The sequence below is a fragment of the Centropristis striata genome, chromosome 6, assembly GCF_030273125.1.
Source record: "Centropristis striata isolate RG_2023a ecotype Rhode Island chromosome 6, C.striata_1.0, whole genome shotgun sequence".
Lineage (NCBI taxonomy): Eukaryota > Metazoa > Chordata > Actinopteri > Perciformes > Serranidae > Centropristis > Centropristis striata.
In genome coordinates this window covers 10118201-10139866 of record NC_081522.1, presented here as the reverse complement: position 1 = coordinate 10139866, position 21666 = coordinate 10118201, and the positions used below count along the sequence as shown (strand labels likewise).

Genomic DNA, 21666 nt, shown 5'->3' with positions numbered 1-21666 from the left:
GTGTTACTGCAAAATACAACACATCGAGCACATTTGTCTGGATTAGAGATGAATCAATTCTTATCCAGGCAGTTTGGTATTCATTCTTCCTCTCATGTTTTCACATTTATTTCAATCTCAGAAGCTTCAAAAGAAGGACACCTCAATCAATGACATTGCTCGGGAAATATGCACCATGTGTCACAAGAAATCCCGAAGAGGCAGTCAAACAGTAATCTACGAAAAGTGTCATGTATACACTTGAGAGAAGAAAAAAAAATTATTGATGAGATAATTATCTGAGTTTTTCTGAATTCATAAGTTGATTATCTCATTAATTAAGAAAAACAAGAGCATATGTTTTTTTATGAAAAAAAACATGAGATAATCAACTCATTAATTCTGAAAAGCAGGGAAAATATTTTCACAAGTCAATGCATTAAGTTTCCGTAATACTCAATATCCAACAAACTAATTAATTTGTGTTTCTAACAACAATAATGGGTTGAATAAAAACAAACCTACAATCCTTATTAGTCAGTATATATACACAGTGTATGGATCCCATACAAATTTTTATATTGTACTTACAACTACTGGAACATGACAGTGAACTTTACAAATACAACTATTTACAGTTTATAACACTTAACAGGCTCGCATGGATAATTAAAACAGGTGTGAAAGTAGACAGTCGATCTGTAACACATTCAGAAAAAATATCTTCAAGTATTTGGCTGGAAAGGCTCCCCGAGGGAAACCAGGACAGCTTCATATTCGTTCCTAAAACACAGAAACAAAATCATTTCAATCAGTGAGCAGCAAAGGTGGAAATTACTTCCTTGAAGACAACATATTATGCACATTTTCAGATTCATAGTTGTACTTTGGGTTTCTACTAGAACATGTTTTCATGCACTAAGGCGCCATCTATGGGTCAGCTTCTTATAATACATCCATAGAAATGACAGTAGGCATTTTCTACCAGAAGTACGTCAATTGAGACACAGCAACGGAGCAATGGAAATCTAACTATTTAAAAATATTGGACCTTTAAATATTATATAGACATAAAAGTGCAGCACTCAGAATTCAGGACGTATATGCTGTAGTGGCTTTGACGCAACTGTAGCAGTGATTTATTTGCATACATTATTTATACTGCATTGGCCACAGAACTGAATATGTATTTTGCACAATAAATGTACATCAAAGTCAGGTTCTCCAACAAATTCATAAAAGACCAATGAATAATGCACTGTTGCAGCTTATAAATACATGACTAATCCATTCATAGATGCGCAAAAATGAAGTATTACCCTCTAACTTACCGCTGTGACTTTTGGTGTCAGTGGTGAAATTGTCACTCCATCAAGAAAAACTGAGTTCAGGTAGCCCTGCCCATAAGAAACATCCTCGTCTTCATAGCTGTCCACACCAGAACTGAAAGCCTCTCTCATCTTCTCTGGTATCAAAAAGTTCAACATCACCACCAGAGTCCCGATGACGATGCACAGCACACCTGCAAATCATTTCAGTTTGTTAAAATCATTCTTCGGCAGGCTCTGTATACAAGTTAACAGCACAAAAACATATAAAACAAACATGCAGCTTCTTGTCATTACCTGTAGCCAGAGCCAGCCAGAATGAATGGCTGTACTCAGTTTCAAAGGAGTCGGTCCCGATGGAGAAAACACACTGTGGCACATTCATGATGGTGGAGAAAGACGCCATGGAGAAGAAGATGAAGGCAGCGGTGGCCAGCATCATGTACCCGGCGTACAGAACAACCGGCATGGAGAAGAGGATATTGGCGAGCATCCAGCAGCAAAATGCTGTCCTGTTAAAGCGTACAGCTGTTTTAATTTCTGCTCCTCCTAACAACCATCTGCTGAAACTGACAGTATATTAATGCAACTACAATCTGTGCGCAGTTATGTCTTGTTACCAGAGGGTTGCAGAGGCGTATCGTCCAGAGTATCTGTACTGAAAGATGAGTCCACATGGGCTGCTCAGGGTGAATTTCTCAGCGATGTACAGGATCGGGTTGGGCAGACCTTTCTCCAGAGCTTCCTCATACTCTTCGTCCATGGTGTCATGCCAGCTGAACATCTCATTGTAGTCAATGGTCTCATTAAACTGAACAACAGGGTTCCCTGAGACAGAAAACAGGGAAACGTTTATGACAGATCCACCTAAAATACGTTGGTTACACTACATTAAGAAATAAATCGATGCTTATGCATATTAGTAATATTGGCTCTTTATTAGTCATAAGAAAGCTTGTTAATACCTTTTTCTGCATGACTATATTCTATAACTATTATTGTAAACCATTAAGTAGGCAATTTCTCTCACTGGTAACTGATATTAAATGAAGAAGTTGTTGTACATTAACCCTTTGATTTTAATATTCTTTCCTCAGTATTGGCCTGATACCAATAGTCATTCTATCTTTGTAACACTTACTATGGTCTTTTATGTAAGAATTCGCAGAACTACAAGTTTAAATAACATCCAAATAACTCTAAATTAAGTCTTTTTTTACACCATTCTGGAGAGGTCGTTTCCAAATCGAGTTGGCTGGTAGTTTTAATTTATTTTGTTTATATTTCACTTCTTTATATATATTATATTATATATACACTTCCTTGTATTTGTACTGTTTTATGTTATGGACCTCCATGAGTTGTGTCTTGCTAAAGTTGGAATAGAATGAAACTGAATGGACACTTATTAACCCATACAGGTTCCCTATTCTACCTCCTCTTCACACTTTAGCACACAACTGCTACAAATTACATAGCCTATTCTTAAGTGATGGGCTACATCTTGAGATCATTTAAGATGCACAGGAATTACTTTACCTGTAAGGCCCATACTGAGTAAAGCATATTAATTTGTAATACACGTATGACAAGTTTCTTACCTACTATCAATAAGCAGTAATTAGAAGTCCATTGAAGGAAAACTCTTAGTTAATGGCCTAGTAGTTGTAGAATATGGTCATGCTAAATAAGGCAATAATAAGTGCTTAGAATAAGTAATAAAGAGATAATATGCCACTAATATGCATGCTTATAAGCAACTTATTAGTGTGAATATGTGTAACTTAATATAAAGTGTTAGAACTTGCAGAAACATTTGATCAGGCTATTGTGCAAATAAATAGAAGTTGTTTAAGTCTGCCAGTATGTATGTGTTTTATAAACAGCATCAGCAGTGACTCACCCTTCAGTGTCACATTGATGCCGTACAGTCCAACATGCAAGCCGATGTCAGCGTTAACTACTGCGTTGCTGAAAGACTTGTACGTGGCATTAGTGGTCATTCTGGCCTCAGCCCAGTCGCTGGTAAAGTTGAGCGCTGCAGAAAAAGCACACAAAGGTGAGCGATGTTGGCAGGAAATGAAAAATCTTTGATTTATTAAACGGCAATGATCAGAATATGAAACTCACCCACTATCACCACGCCTATGAACAAGCTGATAATTATTCTAAACATCCAGAACAGCCTCTGGTAGGAAGGGAAGGAGGAGAAAATTAATTATTTTCGGTGCATTGACAAGAAAAAGGTAACAGAAGGAGAGAATAAATCTGAGGTTTTTGCAGTGAGTAATAGTTTATCTGATCCTTGCACTCACCGACTTCCCTCGTATCCCTGGCAGAATGAGGAGAAGACTGACTGCGAGCACAAGGAAGACCAGAATAATGGTGAGCAAGCGGCCACTGAAGATGAAGGAGGTCCTTTGTAGACGGTAGAATGGGTAAATGTCATCGTAGAAAGTCATCTTAGCTGCTTAGCCGAGACTAGACAGTTCAACAGAGAAGACAGTGTTAGTGGCAGGGTTCTCAGTTTCCTCCAGATGCAGAGATAGCAGCTCTTGTTCCTCACAGAAGATACAAGATGGGACATTATTACTGCTGTGTAACATGGCACAACATTAAGCCCAACTGTCTGACTCATGTAACATCATCTTGCATTCCCAGGAAATGTGTATCTTAACTGCAAAGAAACTGATGCATTAGAATAAAGCACAAAAGCATGCAATTCTATAAATCCACGTGACCACTTAAGTTGGTTTAATGCACAGGGGAGTTCTTGATTTAAATGCATTCATCTGAAGATAAATGATGAGAAAAGATTTAACTAAAACCCATCACTGAAACAGACAAAATCCAAAAGATCTTTCTTACCCACAAAGACGAGGATCGGAGAAGAAGTGGAAGAGTGAAGTGTGAATGTTGAGGGAACATACACTTCTTTTATAGCCCCGGTCTCCTTTGTGTCACAGAGGAGGAGGATGCATTGACTGGAATGCTGTGGCAAAAGAGGTGTGATCAAAGGTAATGACCATTCCCATTTGGGCAACACGGGTCACATGGAGTTTGTGATAAGCTGCATGTTGGCTTTAGTATTGCACCATCCCTCACCTGCACCTGTGCTCCTGCACTACTTCTGCATTACATTTCAGCCACTGCAGTGGGTAAGACTCAACTATTTCATCTCCTAGCATCAAACACAAAGTGATACAGGACATTTTTTTGGATGTCTGCCATTAGACATAAAAAGCAGAAAAGTTTAGTCAAGGTTTATGTTCATTTAAGCAGTGTAAGGGTGTAAGCTTTAGACTTTAGACTTCCTTGCTTGTCTTTCTAATCTATGCTAAAATAACAAATTGTATTACAAGGAAATATAGAAGTAGAAATATGAGAGTAAACGTGAGTTACCTTCACCTTGGCTTCACTCTTCAGGAGTCCTTCACTGCTCTTGGCTGCAGACTGAGTTGAGGAGCATCTCTCGCATCAATGGATTTGCGTAAATGGGTTTGGAGTATGTGCGCAGCGGTTGGCTTGTTGCTCATACACAGTGAACGTAAGTAGAGCAACAATTCTACTTTACATTCAGGTCAGTTAACGTAGAAAATGTCTGTTTTAACTCGACATGTTTTAAATAGATTCACGCTGTGAAATAACCTGGGAGGTTCCTCGCTTTGACGGCTGGTACAACAGTTTGGGATATCCGAGACGCGGAGCTGTCGGTGAGTTACATAGTTGCCAAAGTGAGAAACAGCAGCAGTAGTTAGCTCACAGCCTGCCAACACACCTGCCCGTTTCACTGTGCTCGCGCAGGTTCTCACCTCGTTCGCCTCGTGCCCGCGCATTACTGGGACGGAGTCTACCAACCGATCCAGGAGCCGCTGCTGCCAAACCCCCGCAGACTGAGCAGGCTGCTGGCCGCTGGGCCCTCCGGTCTGCCCTCAACGCGCAACCAGACCGTGCTCTCTCTGTTCTTTGGTAAATATATCCAGCATTGTATTGTATTGCATTAAAGTGTACTATCAAAAATAATTGAATCAGCGGGAAAAAGTGACATACAAACGTCCCCAACTCTGAGGATGCGATGCACCAGTATGGCGCACTGGTATTTCCCACCCATATACTACCGTAGCCTAATGTATAGGTGCAACACGGGTGTAAGATTTTAAGGTAATACTTGCACTGATGCTTATTTAAAAGATGAATTAAGTGACCAACTTCATATTAAAAATGAAAGGGATAGTTCACTCCAAAAACAAATAATTTCCTATTTTATAAACTGTTACCAATAATCAGTTTGATCAGTTTTGATCAGTAGATTGTTTTGTATTAAGTTGCTTGAGTTGCTCAAAGCACTAAAACATTGCACTTGAAAACTCAGCACCAATGTCTCCTTCCGGAAATCACAACTACATTACTCAATAAGATAATCATAATAAGTTGGGGCGGCTGTGGCTGAGTTGGTAGCGTGGCCACACACTGATCGGAATGTTGGTGGATCGATCCCTGACTGTGGCAGCCTACATGTTGAAGTATCCTTGAGGAGATACTGAACCGCAAAATGCTCCTGATGCTGCATTCATTGGTGTGTGAATGAATTCCCAATGGTGGCAGGTGGCACCAGTGTGCATCTAGACTGATATATTGCACGACAGATAAGTATATGTCTTTGATTTTAAGGTGAACTGTCCCTTTAATGCAGATCTTGCTTGAGACTAAACTTACTTAAACTTTACTTCTTAGGTTATCATGTTTCCTTTGAAATTTTCGACTCAAGAAATCCTGGGTGTCCCCCTGAGTTCATGAACATCCGAGTCCCAAAGGGCGACCCTTTCTTTGACCCCACGGCCACCGGAGAAGTCCTGCTGCCCTTCCAGAGAGGACCGTGGGACAAAGAGTCCGGCCAGAGTCCCAGTAACCCTCGCACACAGGTAGCGATATAAAATAACGTGCATGGTAATATTAAAATAAAGTCTCCAGAGACAGTCAGTAAATGTGAACAATAACTTAAGGCACTTTACATTGTTACCCTAAAGTCTCCCTTCTCCTCAAGTGCAATAATTATAGAAAATCAAATGAAACACATGCAGGTCAACTTGGTGACAGCATGGATAGATGGCAGCTCCATCTACGGCCCGTCCACGTCCTGGTCCGACTCCCTCAGAAGCTTCTCTAGAGGGCTCTTGACTTCAGGCTCTGAGTGGAACATGCCGAATCAGGCAGCAGGACGCACTCTCATGTGGAGTGCCGCTGACCCCTCTACAGGAGATCACGGTCCCAGTGGCCTTTATGGTGAGACATTTTATACTTCAGATCTGACCTGAAACACTGTTTGAAAATAATTGCCAGACAGTGAAGTTTAGATCATCAGGAGCATTTATAAGACGCAAGGGGAGCTTTTAGTTGCAGAAAAGTGCACTAAACTGACTGCATGTTTAAAAAGCATGCATCATTTCCACCGTACCTGGTGTGCAATACATCCAATCATATAGTTACGTGTGATTTATTGAGGAAATGTTGGCTGGAGCTTAATCCAAAACAGTTGAGCTCAGCAACATTTAATTTATGGCTTTAAACACCCCAAAACTTAACACCAGTCCTGTCTAACATTTCTAGTCATGTCCAATGTAAAAATGTAATTTTTTGTAAGAGTAAAATTGATCATAACCACACCAAACACAGATATATTATAAATAGTCATGCATTTTCCTGTTATTGAAATAGTATTCTACCATCTTCATTAATAATTTTCATAAAGTTTTTATCTGACCTGAAGTAAATGAGTGTCTTTGATAGGTTTGTATGAGAAACTATCTGCTCTAATTCAATTTATCCAAACTCCTTTATTTTATCAGCTCAAAGCAGGTGGTTTTGCGAAATGCCAACCTCCCTTTTTCCTCTTTTATCTTTGATGTTGTAACTACAAATATGAGACTGTATCTGAACTTCTTTATCAGACTTACCGAATATATTCCAGTGTATGAGCTCTGCCCTTTTACCTGAAATAGATTTGACTTGATTAAATTCTTCACTTTCCTGGAAGGAAATATGTAATTTCCACCACAATTTTTTACACTTATTAATTAGTTGAAACTACACAAAGCATATCTCCAAATCTTAGGATATCACTCGAAAACTAGCTGGATGCAAAGATTTCACAAAGATGAGATGTTTTAATAGGTGTTTGGCTCAACTTTATCTTTAAATTGGACTGTTTTTTACACTCTATGTGGTAATACCCACCCAATCGATACTGAAAACAAGCAGCAAGAATTTCTTACAAATATTATTTCAGCCCCGTCTGCTTTGATCAGGGTTGCAGCCTGGGAGGCTTAGTCAGAAGAGGCCTTGCAGCCTGACGTGTGTTATGACTCCTTAATTATTGTGTAAATGGCTTGTCACACTCACCGCAGTAAATCCCTCTCTCTATAGCATAGAGGATGCTGTGCAGGTGTCACGAAACCAGTGTTTTGTTGCTTGTGTTGTTAAAGGTGTGTAGTTATTATCTGGGGCGGAGGCGGTGGATCTTCTCCTGTTGTCACTGCTCTGTTGCCCAGTCCTTCAAAACAAACAGCCAAATTATCTTTCCATTAGTGGTCAGGAATCCCCATCAATCAATGCAATGGGAGTGGGAAACTTTTTCTATTGCATTCTGTATAAAAAACACACATATGTGCAGCCTCTGTTTATTTTGTGATGTTAAGTGACATGATGGAAGAGCTGAATTCACTATAATTTGTGCCATCTTCTGTGTCCAGAGTTGGGAAATGCCTGGGCCAATGAGAACATGTTCACGGCAGCAGAGGGGATTATCTGGTTTCGCTACCACAATTATGTCGCCTCCAAACTGCATGAGGAACACCCAGCGTGGTCAGACGAAAAGCTGTTTCAAAACGCCAGGAAGACCGTTGTGGCCACATTCCAGGTAGGAGGAAAAGTCTTTGCGTAATCCTCTCGCTGCTCAGGTGCTGATTTAATTTGCACCCTGGAGAGCGAGGGAGGTTGCATCAACACCAGGTGGTCGTGATATTATGGATGAAATTGATGGTTTTAGTTTAAGGGTGAATGCATCATCTCTCACATGTCCCCACTCATTTTGATAACTTTTTCTGTAGAAAACAGTACTTAAAAACTACAATAAAACTATATATTTAGTCCAATCAAATCCAAAATAGTAAGCTACAATTATATGAAAAATGTTTACACATTGAGAAACCATACAAGACATATGATGCAGAGTTTTTATGTGGATTCAAAGAAGCTGCTTGTGTTTTTCCACACAGAATATTGCTCTGTATGAATGGCTGCCTGCATATCTTGGAGACAAAAAGCTTCCTCCTTACCCAGGTGAGTCTCAGCCAGAGTGCGTGTACGTACAAGTGGAGGGGAACAGGTAATGCACTGGTGACCACAAGCCGTGGTGAGGTGAGCTATCGTTGGTGGTGTTTGACAAAATATGTGCTCCGTCAGCGAAGCATCAGCCTGAGTCTCCTTCTTCTCCTGCTGAATAAGCACCCGCAGCTGAAGAAAGTTAACGATGGTCAGATGAGCCCATCACCTCAATCGCTCCTCATTTTCATATTTATGCAGCTTTTGTTGCCTCATGTTGGACAGATGGTAAAATGTTTACATGCATAATGATTTATTCTAATGCAGCTTTTAAGTTCTTCTTCTTTCTTTTGTATGATGTTCTGTTTAATGTTTATGTAGGTTACCAGAAGTTTGTTGACCCGGGGATCTCTCCTGAGTTTCAAGCTGCTGCCATGAGATTTGCCATCACTATGGCCCCACCTGGTGTTTACATGAGGTATTATTCTTCTTCTTCTGGGACATTGTGAAAAATCAAGGTTTACTATGTTTAAAGGGCTTAAGTGGAGTGTAATATTGTCAATGTGCTGCCGTGAACAGTGTACGCCACCATACCAAATCAAATTAAATCAAATCAAATCAAATCAAATCAAATCAAATAGCCTTTATTGTCATTATATAGGCAACTATACAAAGAAATTGAAAGTGCCACTGCATAAGGTGCATAGTAAGACAATCATAACACAAAACAACATGAGTAAAAACATTTTAAAATACCAAGCTAAACAAGGACAAAAACAAGAACAAGAACAAGGACATGTAATGTAATAAATAAATATAAAAATAAATAACTGGCTACTGAAAATGCTATAATTTATAAAGATTGTATGTTTTGCACATATCAATTGTATTGCACATGTCCGTTTTATTGCACTTCTTAATTAATTTATCCTGTGTTGATGTTGAGAGTTCTGAGTGTTGAGAGTTCTGACAGCCCAGGGAAAGAAGCTGTTTTTTCCTGCTAGTTCTGCATTTTAGGCTTCTGTACCTCCTCCCAGAGGGCAGCAGGCTGAGCAGGTGGTGACCTGGGTGGAGGTGGTCACGGGCGATCTTCCTCGCTCTGAAAAGACATCAGGAGCTGGCAATGTCATCCAGGGAGGGCAAGGGGCAACCGATTGTTTTTTCGGCAGACCTTATCACCCTCTGCAGCTCCTTTTTATCAGCTGCTGAGCAGCCTGCAAACCACACAGAGATGGAGAACATTAACACACTCTCGATGGTGGAGCAGTAGGAGGTTACCAGCAGCTTCTCCTCCAGTTGGTTCCTTTTTAGTATCCTCAAGAAGTGGAGTCACTGCAGGGCCTTCTTCGCCACTGCTGATGTGTTGTTTGACCAGGTTAGGTCCTCTGAGATGTGAGTCCCCAGGAATTTGAAGGTGGGGACCCTCTCCACGCAATCTCCATTGATGAAGAGAGGAGCCGTGTCAGTTTTATGCCTCCTGAAGTCTATGACCACCTCAAAACACTGTACCAATTATTAACAATTAAACCCTCTGAACTAGTTCTTTCTTTCCCCACAGAAACAGAACCTGCCATTTTCAGAAGATTATCAACATAGACGGCAGCTTGTCACCAGCAATGCGTCTTTGCAATAGCTTTTGGAAACGGCAGGTATAACATGATCACACTGTTGCATTTTTCAACAGTGTGAGAAAGAGTTTTACAGAAAATTTATGTGCACAACCCTCGTGAGTTTACAAGACAGCAAAAAATGAAATTGCAGTGCTGAAATATGTCATTGTCAATTACAGCTTTTTCTGCAGCTCATTCTTCAACAAAATATTCGGCATTTGAAATTATGTGTGACTCTGAGAACAAAAAGGGCAGTTTGTAGACATGTTGGGTTGCCAGTGTTTTAATTGCACTCACTTTCCGTGTATTTCTGTGGTGGACATCATTTTCGTGGCGCACAGTCTATCAGCCTTAAACTGAATATGTTTGTCTTTGCAGGGTTTCATTTTATAGTTACATCTTACCTAATTAATAAAAGGGGTATTGGTACAAATAATACTAAAATAGGATTATTGCCACTTGTTAGAGAGAGGATATATATTGTGCATTAAGTGACACTTAATGTTTTTGTCATTTTTTTTCCAGAGTGTCAATATGAAGACGAGCCAGGATGTAGATAACCTCGTCATGGGCATGGCTTCCCAGATTGCTGAGAGAGAAGACAATATTGTTGTGGAGGACCTGAGAGGTGTTTAATCGTTCTTATTCACTGCATGTATCAGAATTCAGAATCAGAAATTGGAGACACTTTTTGACATGCAAGGCACAAAAGTCAAGCAATAAAGGATTAAAAAAATATATATTTACAATTAAATCATAAAATGCATATCAATATTTACATTTTTTCCAGTTATAATTTGATACCTACAGCTCTGATGTGATTCACACCCTGACAGACTTCATGTACGGACCCCTGAGGTTCACCCGGACAGACCTGGTGGCCATGACGGTCCAAAGAGGACGAGACTTCGGCCTCCGCAGTTATGCAGAGATCAGGAAAGCTCTGGATCTGCCTCCTGTCAAGACATTTGAAGACATAAACCTTGAGCTCAACAGCACCAACCCACAGGTCAAAGTCTTTAAACAAAGAGTGATTAAAATGAATAATAAAGTTTAACAGTGATCATGTGAATTAAAGTGTGTTCTTGTGTCCAACAGTTGCTCCACGATATTGCAGAACTGTACAACAGAGACATCTCAAAACTGGAGCTCTTCCCCGGAGGACTGCTAGAGTCTCTCGATGGTCCCGGTCCAGTTTTCTCTGCCATAATGTTGGACCAGTTTGAACGGATTAGAAACGGAGACCGCTTCTGGTTTGAGAACAAACAGAATGGGTAAAGTCCTCTCTGTTTGACTTAAAATAGAAATAGTATATAGTAGTATGTAAAGTCATAGTGTTCCAACAGTATTGTGTGATTGATCTATTAATCTGTGATTGTCATAGTTGAATAATCTCACTACAATTGTGTTCTTTGGGGTGTTTTCCAGTTTGTTCACGGATGAGGAGATCCGGGTGATTCGCAATGTGACCTTTCAAGACGTCATTATTGCAGTCACAAGTGCAGAAACCACTGATATACAAAATAATGTGTTCTTCTGGAGGGATGGTAAAACATGTGCCTCATATTTGACTCTTAAACAAACAAGGATTGCATTCGAATCATGTAATATTCAAAGCATGGATTAAAAAAAACATTCTCTCCGTCGCCTTAGGTGACCCTTGTCCTCAGCCCACACAGCTGAATGCATCACTGCTCCATCCCTGCACTAATGCGACCAAACTTAATTACTTTGATGGGAGTAAAGCTGGCTTTGGGATATTTATCATTGTTCTGTTCCTCTTTCCAGTTGGTCAGTATCACACTCACAAATCCATCTCTTTCTACACAGCAATAATACTGATTTCACTCATCAGCAGTTTTGTTGTGAGGCTGATAATCAGTTTTGACTGTTTTACTTTCACAGTTAGTTTTCTGGTGGCCTGTGTAGTGGCTTATCTCCGCAAGTGCAGGTACAGGAAGTTCCAGAGAAGAAGGAAAGCTGGTGACAGGACAGAGGAGCCAGCTGTGGGAATTACTGGTATGAAATCCGTGGAATTAGAAAAAAAAAATCTCTAATTCTTTTAATTGTGTGCGATGTTAGTAATAACAGAATATCTATGAGTCAGACTGTACAGTTGACTCAAGGTCACTTATAAATAAACATCAGATTCAGAGCTGCATTGATTAGTTGCCTAATCATTTAGTCGTTTTTCATGCAAAAACTGCTGAAAATGCTGTTTTCAGCTGCAAAAACATGAACACATCATAATAAATTGAATATCTTTGGGTTTTAGCCCGACAAAATAAGACATTTAAAGACATCAACTTGGACTGAGAAACTGGGATGCACATTTTTCACTATTTTCTGACATTATACGGACAAATCAATGAATCCAGAAAATAATTAGCAGATTAATCGATTATGAAAATAACTATTAGTTGCATCTCTAATCAGCAGCTATGATTTACTGCTGCACTGGCCTGCAGCATCTATAATAATAAGTAATGGTAAAACTTAGCTGATTATATCGATTTAAGTGTTAATGACTCAAACTGAATCTAGATGATGATCAGTTATTAACAGGTGGTAGATTTCATTATTTTGCACCAGTCCTCATCATCATCCAGAATCCTCTTACACTTCTTCTAATTCTGCTTCTGCTCCCCAGCCTACGAGTGGCAGGGCCGTAAAAAACCTCTGCATCCTGTCAGCGTGGAGGTCGATGAGAAGAGGAGGCTGCAGGTCTTTGACAGATCTGGGTCCATTCACCGCAGCCTCAATCTGGGCAACCAGGATTACCTCGACGTCCTCCTCTCCAGCGACCGGCAGCATAAAGCTCTTCTGCTCAAAGTATCGAAAGAGTACGACTTGGTGAGCTGCTAGAAATGACAGTGTGGAGATTTGCACCTTCTGGTTCTTAAGCTGAAAAGCTGCTGCAGTCTGATTCAAGTTGTAGGAAAATAAAGTGGTTTCAAAAATGTTGCAGCTGCTGCATCTTGTGTGAGCACAAACAAGAAACAGAAATCTATGTTCACATTTAGGATTCTTGTTCTCTCTTTTCTGCATTTCTCACCTCTTCCAATTGTCAATGTAAGCATGATTCTGCAGATGTACCCGATCTCACTCACTTTTATCTCACCCCAATCCTGTTTTTCTTCTGCCTGCACATCCAGGTGCTGTTTTTTGATGACGAGAGCAAACGTGCAGCGTTTGTCAAGCATCTGCGCGCAGGGGTGACAGACATCGGGCAGGAGATTAGAGTGAAGGAGATGACGGAGAGGAAACTGCTGAAGGAGGCTTTAACCAAAGAGCAGAGGGCTCAGATTGTGGAAACTTTCATTCGCCACGCTTTCTCTAAGGTACAGTCAGCCTCTGCATGTTTACCTCATCCACAGCGGCACCAGCTGTAAGCTTGGCCGCAGAATGTCGTCAACGCTTGTTTGAGGTCAAATTAGTTCTGACCTCCAGCAAAAAGAACTAATTGTTGGTCTTGATGGTGACATCATCCGTGATGGACAAACAGTAACCTCAGTTTACGTCGGTGATATTACTATAATGAGACGAGGGTGACTTGTAATGATCCGTCCCTCCCGTGCACAGGTCTTGGAAATAGAGAAGTGTGATGCCGGGGACATGAGTGGCATTTCCCACAAAAAAGCCAGAGAGGTTCTGCAGTGCGAGCTGGCAGCGTCTGAGTTTGCAGATGCACTGGGCCTCAAGTCCGACTCCTTATTCGTGGACTCCATGTTCACACTCGCAGATAAAGATGGAAACGGTTACCTCTCCTTCCAGGAGTTTCTTGATGTCATGGTTATCTTTATGAAAGGTAAAAATGTGTGACTTGAAAAGGCTGCAGCTGTTTTGTGTATCCAGATGTGCAGTCATGTAAACACTGTGTAACATGTTAATGTAAAATATTAGAATCATTTTGTAGTTGTTTTTTTCTGGTTCAACCAATGCTCATATATTTGCAATGACGTCCATGTTCATAATGCATTATAAACATACTTATAATCTGCTATAATCTGCTTGTAGTACCATATAATTATAATTATAATTATAGGCACATAAATACTTTATAATGATAATCATAACTCATTAAAGCTCTATACAATGGCTTATAAGGTCAAGTATTCTCCTTACACTCAAACAATTTACTTTCTACTGAAACTATTAATAGGGATGATCTACTGTGACTGTCAAGCAAATAAAAATAAAGTTACACACATATTTAAATCAGTTAAGTGAATCAAAAAATAAATTAAGTAAAGTTAAGCCAATATCTCAAGGCTTTATAGACTAGGAGTGAGCATGTCTAATATTTCTTGATAAAAAACAAACAAGTAAATTGGTAAACAGTATTTGTTTAGTCCTACATTTAGTCACTGATGATGTTTGTATATTTTATCAGGGTCTCCTGAGGAAAAATCCAAACTGATGTTCTCCATGAACGACATTGGTAGAACTGGTTTCTTATCAAAAGAAGAATTTGCCAGGATGCTCAGGTTTGATCGACTTTTTTTGTCATGACTGCACTAAGCCTTTTTTTTGTGCATGGTTCATCTTCACTCTTTTCATGTACTGCAGGTCTTTGATTGAAATCTCCAATGGCGCTCTGTCAAAGAGCCAGGCAGAGGACGGCATCAAGGCCATGATGCAGGCTGCAGGCTTTGATGACAAGGAGGAAATCACATGGGAGGACTTCCACTTCCTCCTGCGGGACCACGAGAAGGAGCTGCAGTTCGCCCAACTCAATGTCAAAGGTTGGAGAAAGTTTTGTCCAAGAATATCTTTTTTTTTTTTTTCTTCAATCCTCCTCTCTCTGACCTTGTCTGATGAATGGGTGCTGCCGTGTGTGCAGGGATGGAGAAACAGGGGAAGAAGCGGCTGAGTCGCGACCAGAGAGTGTCCTTCATCTGTCCAGGAAACAGGTCAGAGAACAGGACACACGGGCTGTAATCACTCATCCAGATCACAAATGTAACAACTGTTGCTTTTTTCACTATGGATAAAAGCAATGATCCACTGCAGCTTTGTCACTTACTCATTTCATTTATAATGTATATCCCAAGTGAGCATTGTGTCCCTGCTTACAATTGCACCATTCTTTGTTTTGCATCAGCATCAAGACAGATGGACCGGAGATACGCAGACGGAAAAAGTTTGTACCTTGTTTGATCTTTCTTTTCCTGTAAATTACTTTCTGAAGGAAGGTAAGAGATATCAATAAAGATAGGATGTCTGACAATGAACAAAACTTACCACAGAGAAGTAATACACATTAGTTATCGGAGATGTTATCTGCCTTACAGTATTTACTGAGCCAGAATGTGTTAGTACAAACCTCCTCCTGCAGCTTTCTTTATTTCCACTGTAGTTTGGGTGGCCTGAATATGATTTTAAAAAAACTCCACAATGAAATGATAAAAAAAAGAACAAAAGTATCCATGAAATAAAAATTTAATGGATTTGAATGCTTTTCAGGTTAAGTGTCAACAACCCAAATGTCTATGTGAAGGCCAAACGTGAGCAGTACATAAGGAACCCGATCCAGCAGAAGATCCAGCAGTTCAAACGTTTCATTGAGAATTATCGGCGTCATATCGTCTGCTTCCTCGTCGTGTACGGCATCGCAGCTGGCGTGGCACTTGAAAGATGTTACTGTGAGTAGGAATCATTGTTTTACTTTTCACCTTCCTCACTCTGTTATTCTTTCTTTACCTTCAGCCTTGTCTGGACTGATTTAAAACATCATTTTCAGACTACGCTCTGCAGTCCGAAGCCACAGGTATCCCCGAGACTTCGGTGGTGGGCATCGTTGTCTCCCGTGGCTCGGCCGCCGCCATCTCCTTGCTGTTTCCCTACATGCTGCTCACTGTGTGTCGCAACCTCATCACGCTGTGCAGAGAGACATTCCTCAACCGATACATCCCCTTCGACGCCGCCATTGACTTCCACCGGTTCATGGCCATGACTGCAATCCTCCTTTCAAGTTGGTAGAAGAGTCGTGATGGAAAGTTCTGATTTTCTGTTCTGATATTATCTTATTTGTTTGAGCTCACTCCCATTTCTGTTCTGTAGTCGTTCATACTTTGGGCCATGTGGTCAACATCTACATCTTCTCCATCAGTGACCTCAGCATCTTATCTTGTCTGTTCCCCAAAGTCTTTAGCAACAACGGGTAAAGTTTAACATATATCTGCATGATTTTTATTATGTTGTAGAGAGTTATGTTCGCTGATTTACAATGTTTTCATTTTAGGTCTGAACTTCCTCTGAAGTGGTATTGGTGGTTTTTTCAAACCGTTCCAGGTACCAAAGGAAACATATTTTAGATTTTTACATGGACTACTTGTTAAATCATGCTATAATTCAGTTTTTTGCTCTTCTTTGTCCTTTCCCTAGGAATGACTGGTGTCTTGCTTCTTTTTACTTTTGCATTCATGTATGTTTTTGCCTCACACTACTTCCGTCGCATCAGTTTTCAAGGATTTTGGATCACACATTACCTCTACGTTATTGTGTACATTCTAGTAAGTACTTTTAGGTTTTTAAAGGTATAGTTTGGATTTTTTGCGGGGTCGGCACACCCCCAACTTGTTGAAGTATGCATGAGATCGAACACAAGAGTGAAGCAATTTACTGCTGAGGACGGGGGCAGCACTAAAACATATTTTAGCCGCCTAAAAATTCAATAAATCCAATCTATCTCTTTAAAATACCCCGAACGCGATCTGCAGTCAGGTGGCTTTTATGATGTGATGCAGTTTTACGAATTGTATGATTCTGGCTTTGTCAACAGACAGTTGTTCATGGCAGTTTTGCCCTGCTCCAAGAGCCTCGTTTCTACATCTACCTAATTCCCCCTGCACTGCTCTTCCTGCTGGATAAACTGATCAGCTTGAGCAGGAAGAAGGTGGAGATCCCGGTGGTCAGAGCTGAGCTGCTGCCCTCAGGTGACGCTTGTCTAAAATCTTTTCTCTGTCTCTCCTTGATTTTAGTCTTCACTAACTAAATTGCACTTTTTCCATCGTCTTCACTGATATCACGTCATGTTTGTGTGCACGGTGCATTCGAGTTCACACTCCCCTCGGTTGTCCTACCTGCAGGTGTGACACATCTGGAGTTCAAGCGACCACAGGGCTTCGTGTATCGTTCAGGCCAGTGGGTTCGTATTGCATGCCTAATGTTGGGCACAGATGAGTACCACCCATTCACACTCACGTCAGCTCCACACGAAGAGACGCTGAGCTTGCACATCCGAGCTGTGGGGCCATGGACCAGCCAGCTCAGAGACCTCTACACTGAAGAATGCCTGCTGGAGCTCGGAGCCTACCCAAAGGCAGGTTTCATTTGTGTGTATAAATAACTTCAGCTGTCTTTTTCAGACACGGATATTCATGTTTTATTTCATCCTAAGCTGTACTTGGATGGCCCGTTTGGTGAGGGCCATCAGGAGTGGATTGACTTTGAAGTGTCTGTTCTGGTGGGAGGAGGAATTGGAGTCACCCCATTCACATCCATCCTAAAAGACCTGGTGTTCAAATCCTCCATCAAGTCCAAGATTCAGTGTAAAAAGGTGATGCTTCAAATCTAACCTACTATACATTTTGTCTCCCTGAAGCATTATTTATTCATACAAGAAGCTCACTCTCTACAGTGGTTTCTTTAAAGGTGTACTTCATCTGGGTGACACGAACACAGCGTCAGTTTGAGTGGGTGTCAGACATCATCAGGGAGGTGGAGGAGATGGACACCCAGGAGCTGGTCTCAGTCCACACTTACATCACTCAGGTGGCTGAAAAGTTTGACCTCCGCACCACCATGCTGGTGAGATCTGCAGTCGACTGAATGCTGCTAAATATTTCGCAAACATTCATTTTAATGTTGACTTCTAACTAATATCTATCTAAGTGCCTTGTGTAATAGAGGAGTGGCTCAACATTTTGGGAAATGTGCACCTTCTCTTTCTTGGTCAGACTTAGATAAGAAGGCTGATACCACTCTCATATAATGACTATGAAGCTACGGAAAGTAGAAGGTTGTGTACCTGCCAAGGTCTTTGTACTGCTGGTAGGGTTGGGCGATAAGGCCCTAAAATAATATCATGATATTTCAGGGTATTTTTGCGATAACGATATTCTTGACGATATTACAAAATACTGAAAAATATATAGAAAATTATTTTTTTAGTCTGTGTAAATAATTAAAAAACTTACAACAAAATAAAAATCAATCATAAATCTAAAATGTAGTGTAAATTGCAAATCTCAACAGTTGCAAAATACAAAAAATCTACTCTTGACTCTTGAGTATTAGAAATAAATAAAAATAACCATTTAGGCCCCCCCTTGTTAGCTAATGTTAGCTCGCGGCTAACAAACGGCATAATGCAACAGGTTGTTTGGACCTCTGACGGTCTGGACAGGTTGATAGTATTTAGTTCGGCTTGCGCAAACACACAGACACACACATAGAGATCATGTGTGGTGGGACTGATACAGAAGGGTTGGCACATTTTTCTGCCATGCTTGAATTTTTTTGAAGCGCAGTGGCAGCTCGGTACATTCAGTGTGTGTGTAAGTGTGTGAATGCGCATGCATGTTATGGAGGAGGACGAGAGGTGGGTCGGGTTTTGACTGACTGACGGGTGACAGACACTGCTGAGCAACAGCAACACAACGCAAAATAACTTTATATTATGAATAGTGTAAATATACTTTCAGTAGCTTGAAATGTGACGTTAGCGCAGCACATGAGACTCTGGTGGGCCGCCACGGTCTAGGTAATCAATGTGAAACCCTTGCGCCAATATGTCAAGAAGTAGGAATGTTACCAATATCATTATATGCATTTCTTTTTACTCATAAAAAAATATACCGGTATAATTGTGAACGATACGATATAGCACACGACTAATTGTTGGGTCCTTTATCTATCTATTCTATTGTCTCATTGGCATGGCTCATATTTTTCTCTCTCTGTCAATTTTGATTCCCTCTCTCAAACACAAATGAGTTAGCAGCAACAACAAACTAACAAGTTAGTTGGCTCCACATTTTCCGTCCTAATGAGGCATTGTGTCACCATGGCACTTTCAGGCACTCTGTTCTCCACTTTGCAGTGAGGCGCAGTGGCAAAAAAAAAAAGCCAATGAGCTTGAAGAATCGCCTTGTGGCTCTACATCAGCTGTGTGAGAGCCTGACGATGGCCAACATAAATATCTGTCATGTCAGAAATTCATCCAAATGTCTGACAGGGTCAGGGGGCAGTTGAACGGGGCATAATCGGTCGTTGCTCCCCTGTACACTGCACGGAAATTTGACAAAACTGAATTTCGGTTTGACTTTAAAATGAATCCTGCAGCTCAATAATCGGGTCAGCAATGACCTCACCCTCCGTATGAAACTATGTCACATAGCAGTAGTTCAGTTTCACAATGTTAACTTTGTGTTTAACACAACAAACAATCATGTGTTTAACACAGTGACTGTGTTACCATTTCTCAAAGTAGAACAGTCATATTTCGTAATATATAATACAAACTGTTGTGCATACGTTATTGTAAAATATCATATGAACCGTTGTAAGACAGAACCAGGCTAGCTATTTCCACTTATCTAGTCTTCATCTTTATGCTAAGCTAACCTAACCAGCCTCTGGCTGTAGCTCCATATTTAGCATACAGAGTGTCATCAATCTTCATTAAACTCTTAAGAAGAAAGCAAATTTCCCAAACTGTTTGTTTAAAATTAAAGCTTCTAAATAAGGACTTTGAACACTTATATAGCAGTAAACAACTTTTTTAAATAACAATGAAGCCCACTAATGATCCCTCACCCTGGTGTTTGTAATGTGTGGACAGTATGTGTGTGAGCGCCACTTTCAGAAGGTGTGGGGCCGCAGTCTCTTCACCGGCCTGCGGTCCGTCACCCACTTCGGCCGGCCGCCCCTGGTGTCCTTTTTAAGTTCCCTGCAGGAAGTTCACCCCGAGGTCAGTCCTTCATCCATCATCTACCTACTGTTTGTCTGGAACATTGTACCCATACACTAACCCACTTATCAACTTGTATTAATTTCTGTAGGTGGGTAAATTCGGTGTATTCAGCTGTGGACCACCTGGAATGACCAAAAATGTGGAGAAAGCTTGCCAGCAGATGAACAAGAGGGACCAGGCCCATTTTATACATCACTATGAGAACTTCTGACCTGTCCTGGTCTACAGAAGGAAAGATGAGCCACTTTATGTTGGAGAATACGAGTTGCTGCAGAAGTTTATGAAAGAATCACACAATCACAGAACCAGTGTAGGAAGTTTTGATTTAATATTTGTTGCTGATTACATGTGCCTTCTTCTTAACAGCTTTATTCTTTACTTTTTAACATTATTGTTGTAGTTATTTCAATCAATCAAGGATAAGAAATTTTGTTTAATAAAATATAATAAAATTATGAATTATGTGATTTTTTTGTATTTGCTGTTTGAGTCAGAGATGCAACTGGAGTTAGCTGTCATGTCATGTTTTTGAAATCATATTTATGTAATTTGAATTCTTGTGCTTTGTTTGAAATATCTGGAAAAAATAAAGTAACATTTTACAATAGATTTGAAACACTGTCCTGTCATTTCACAAGGGGCCAGAAACATTTTGAGTGCCACTCAGCTATGACAGATACAACCGTAGCTTTAAATGTTTAAATGTCTTTGTTGTGGGACATTAGATTATGTAAGGACCTGTGGGGTTTCGTGCAGCAGAAGTTCTCTAAATTCTGCTGTTGGCTCCTTCTGCTGCTTCTAGCTTTTGGACTAAAATTACACTTGAATTAACACAAACTCCTAAATTTGATTTGTTGGTTGAGTGATGAGCCAGACAGCTCCTCCACCCAGAAGAAGGAGGGAAAAAGTAAAAATGTTGGTTTTCCACAGGGGGAGAAGTTTTTTCTTGGTGCCACATGAATAAATATTATTTATCAGTTAAAGCTTTTGGCAATTATTCTCTCACAAACTGCATTTTCCCCATATATGTATTTGATATTTGTACAATACAGTGCGTGCTGCAAAGTCCAAAAGCAACCGGCTGCACAAGTTTCTTTGCTTCTCAAATACACTCAAGATAAAAGGTGGAGGGTGTATGCAGAGATTTAATAGACTGAGTCGCGGCCTAGTAAAACCAAGGCAGGATTAAAACAAGACCACAGAAGTACTTTTTGTATTTATGTATTTTGCTTGAATTTCATCAGGAAGGTAGGCATAAAGGAACAAGACTGCATCTCAGCCTAAGGACTTGTATTGTACTTTGCAATTACACCCACTGTATTGATGAAATGTCCGGGACATTAAAACACAAGTGGCCCGGGTGCATCTGGGCCTGTTTTGCAAAAAATAAAATACACAAAATGATACGACTGCAATGACAATCATGCTCCAATTAAGTGCCTCAGCCTGC

The 21666-nt window shown here is 40.4% G+C and overlaps 2 protein-coding genes across 2 annotated transcripts; one reads left to right on the top strand and one right to left on the bottom strand.

Annotated features, from left to right (window-relative positions):
• Positions 1-90: 90 nt before the first annotated feature.
• Positions 91-5037, bottom strand: duox2 (dual oxidase 2). The gene is made up of 9 exons (XM_059335939.1): positions 4710-5037; positions 4176-4299; positions 3623-3788; positions 3438-3495; positions 3211-3345; positions 1928-2135; positions 1605-1819; positions 1311-1501; positions 91-762 (listed from the first exon to the last, which is right to left on the bottom strand). The coding sequence occupies exons 3-9, from the start codon at positions 3767-3769 to the stop codon at positions 751-753; spliced, it is 966 nt and encodes a 321-aa protein (XP_059191922.1). The 5' UTR covers positions 3770-3788; positions 4176-4299; positions 4710-5037; the 3' UTR covers positions 91-750.
• On the top strand, positions 4412-20791 carry duox (dual oxidase). Its single transcript, XM_059335937.1, has 34 exons — positions 4412-4465; positions 4734-4854; positions 4937-5020; positions 5112-5276; positions 6042-6229; positions 6389-6590; positions 8057-8223; positions 8582-8645; positions 9009-9105; positions 10186-10276; positions 10763-10865; positions 11074-11246; positions 11336-11511; positions 11666-11784; positions 11891-12028; positions 12143-12256; positions 12888-13090; positions 13393-13578; positions 13820-14045; positions 14631-14724; positions 14807-14982; positions 15081-15150; positions 15342-15380; positions 15704-15882; positions 15981-16211; positions 16301-16400; positions 16482-16531; positions 16625-16752; positions 17022-17175; positions 17329-17561; positions 17640-17798; positions 17894-18049; positions 20085-20213; positions 20305-20791. Exons 2-34 carry the CDS (start codon positions 4788-4790, stop codon positions 20425-20427), a joined length of 4584 nt encoding a protein of 1527 aa, XP_059191920.1. The 5' UTR covers positions 4412-4465; positions 4734-4787; the 3' UTR covers positions 20428-20791.
• The last annotated feature ends 875 nt before the right edge of the window (positions 20792-21666 follow it).

Bases quoted from the DNA above. Each gene is read 5' to 3' on its own strand.
- duox (XM_059335937.1), top strand. From the start codon at position 4,788: ATGGATTTGCGTAAATGGGTTTGGAGTATGTGCGCAGCGGTTGGCTTG. The intron at 6,230-6,388 runs GTAGCGATATAA...AAACACATGCAG, and splicing joins CCAGTAACCCTCGCACACAG to GTCAACTTGGTGACAGCATG. The intron at 8,224-8,581 runs GTAGGAGGAAAA...TTTTCCACACAG, and splicing joins CCGTTGTGGCCACATTCCAG to AATATTGCTCTGTATGAATG.
- duox2 (XM_059335939.1), bottom strand. From the start codon at position 3,769: ATGACTTTCTACGATGACATTTACCCATTCTACCGTCTACAAAGGACC. The intron at 3,346-3,437 runs GTGAGTTTCATA...CTTTTTCTGCAG, and splicing joins CATAGGCGTGGTGATAGTGG to CGCTCAACTTTACCAGCGAC. The intron at 2,136-3,210 runs GTGAGTCACTGC...TTTCTGTCTCAG, and splicing joins CATCAATGTGACACTGAAGG to GGAACCCTGTTGTTCAGTTT.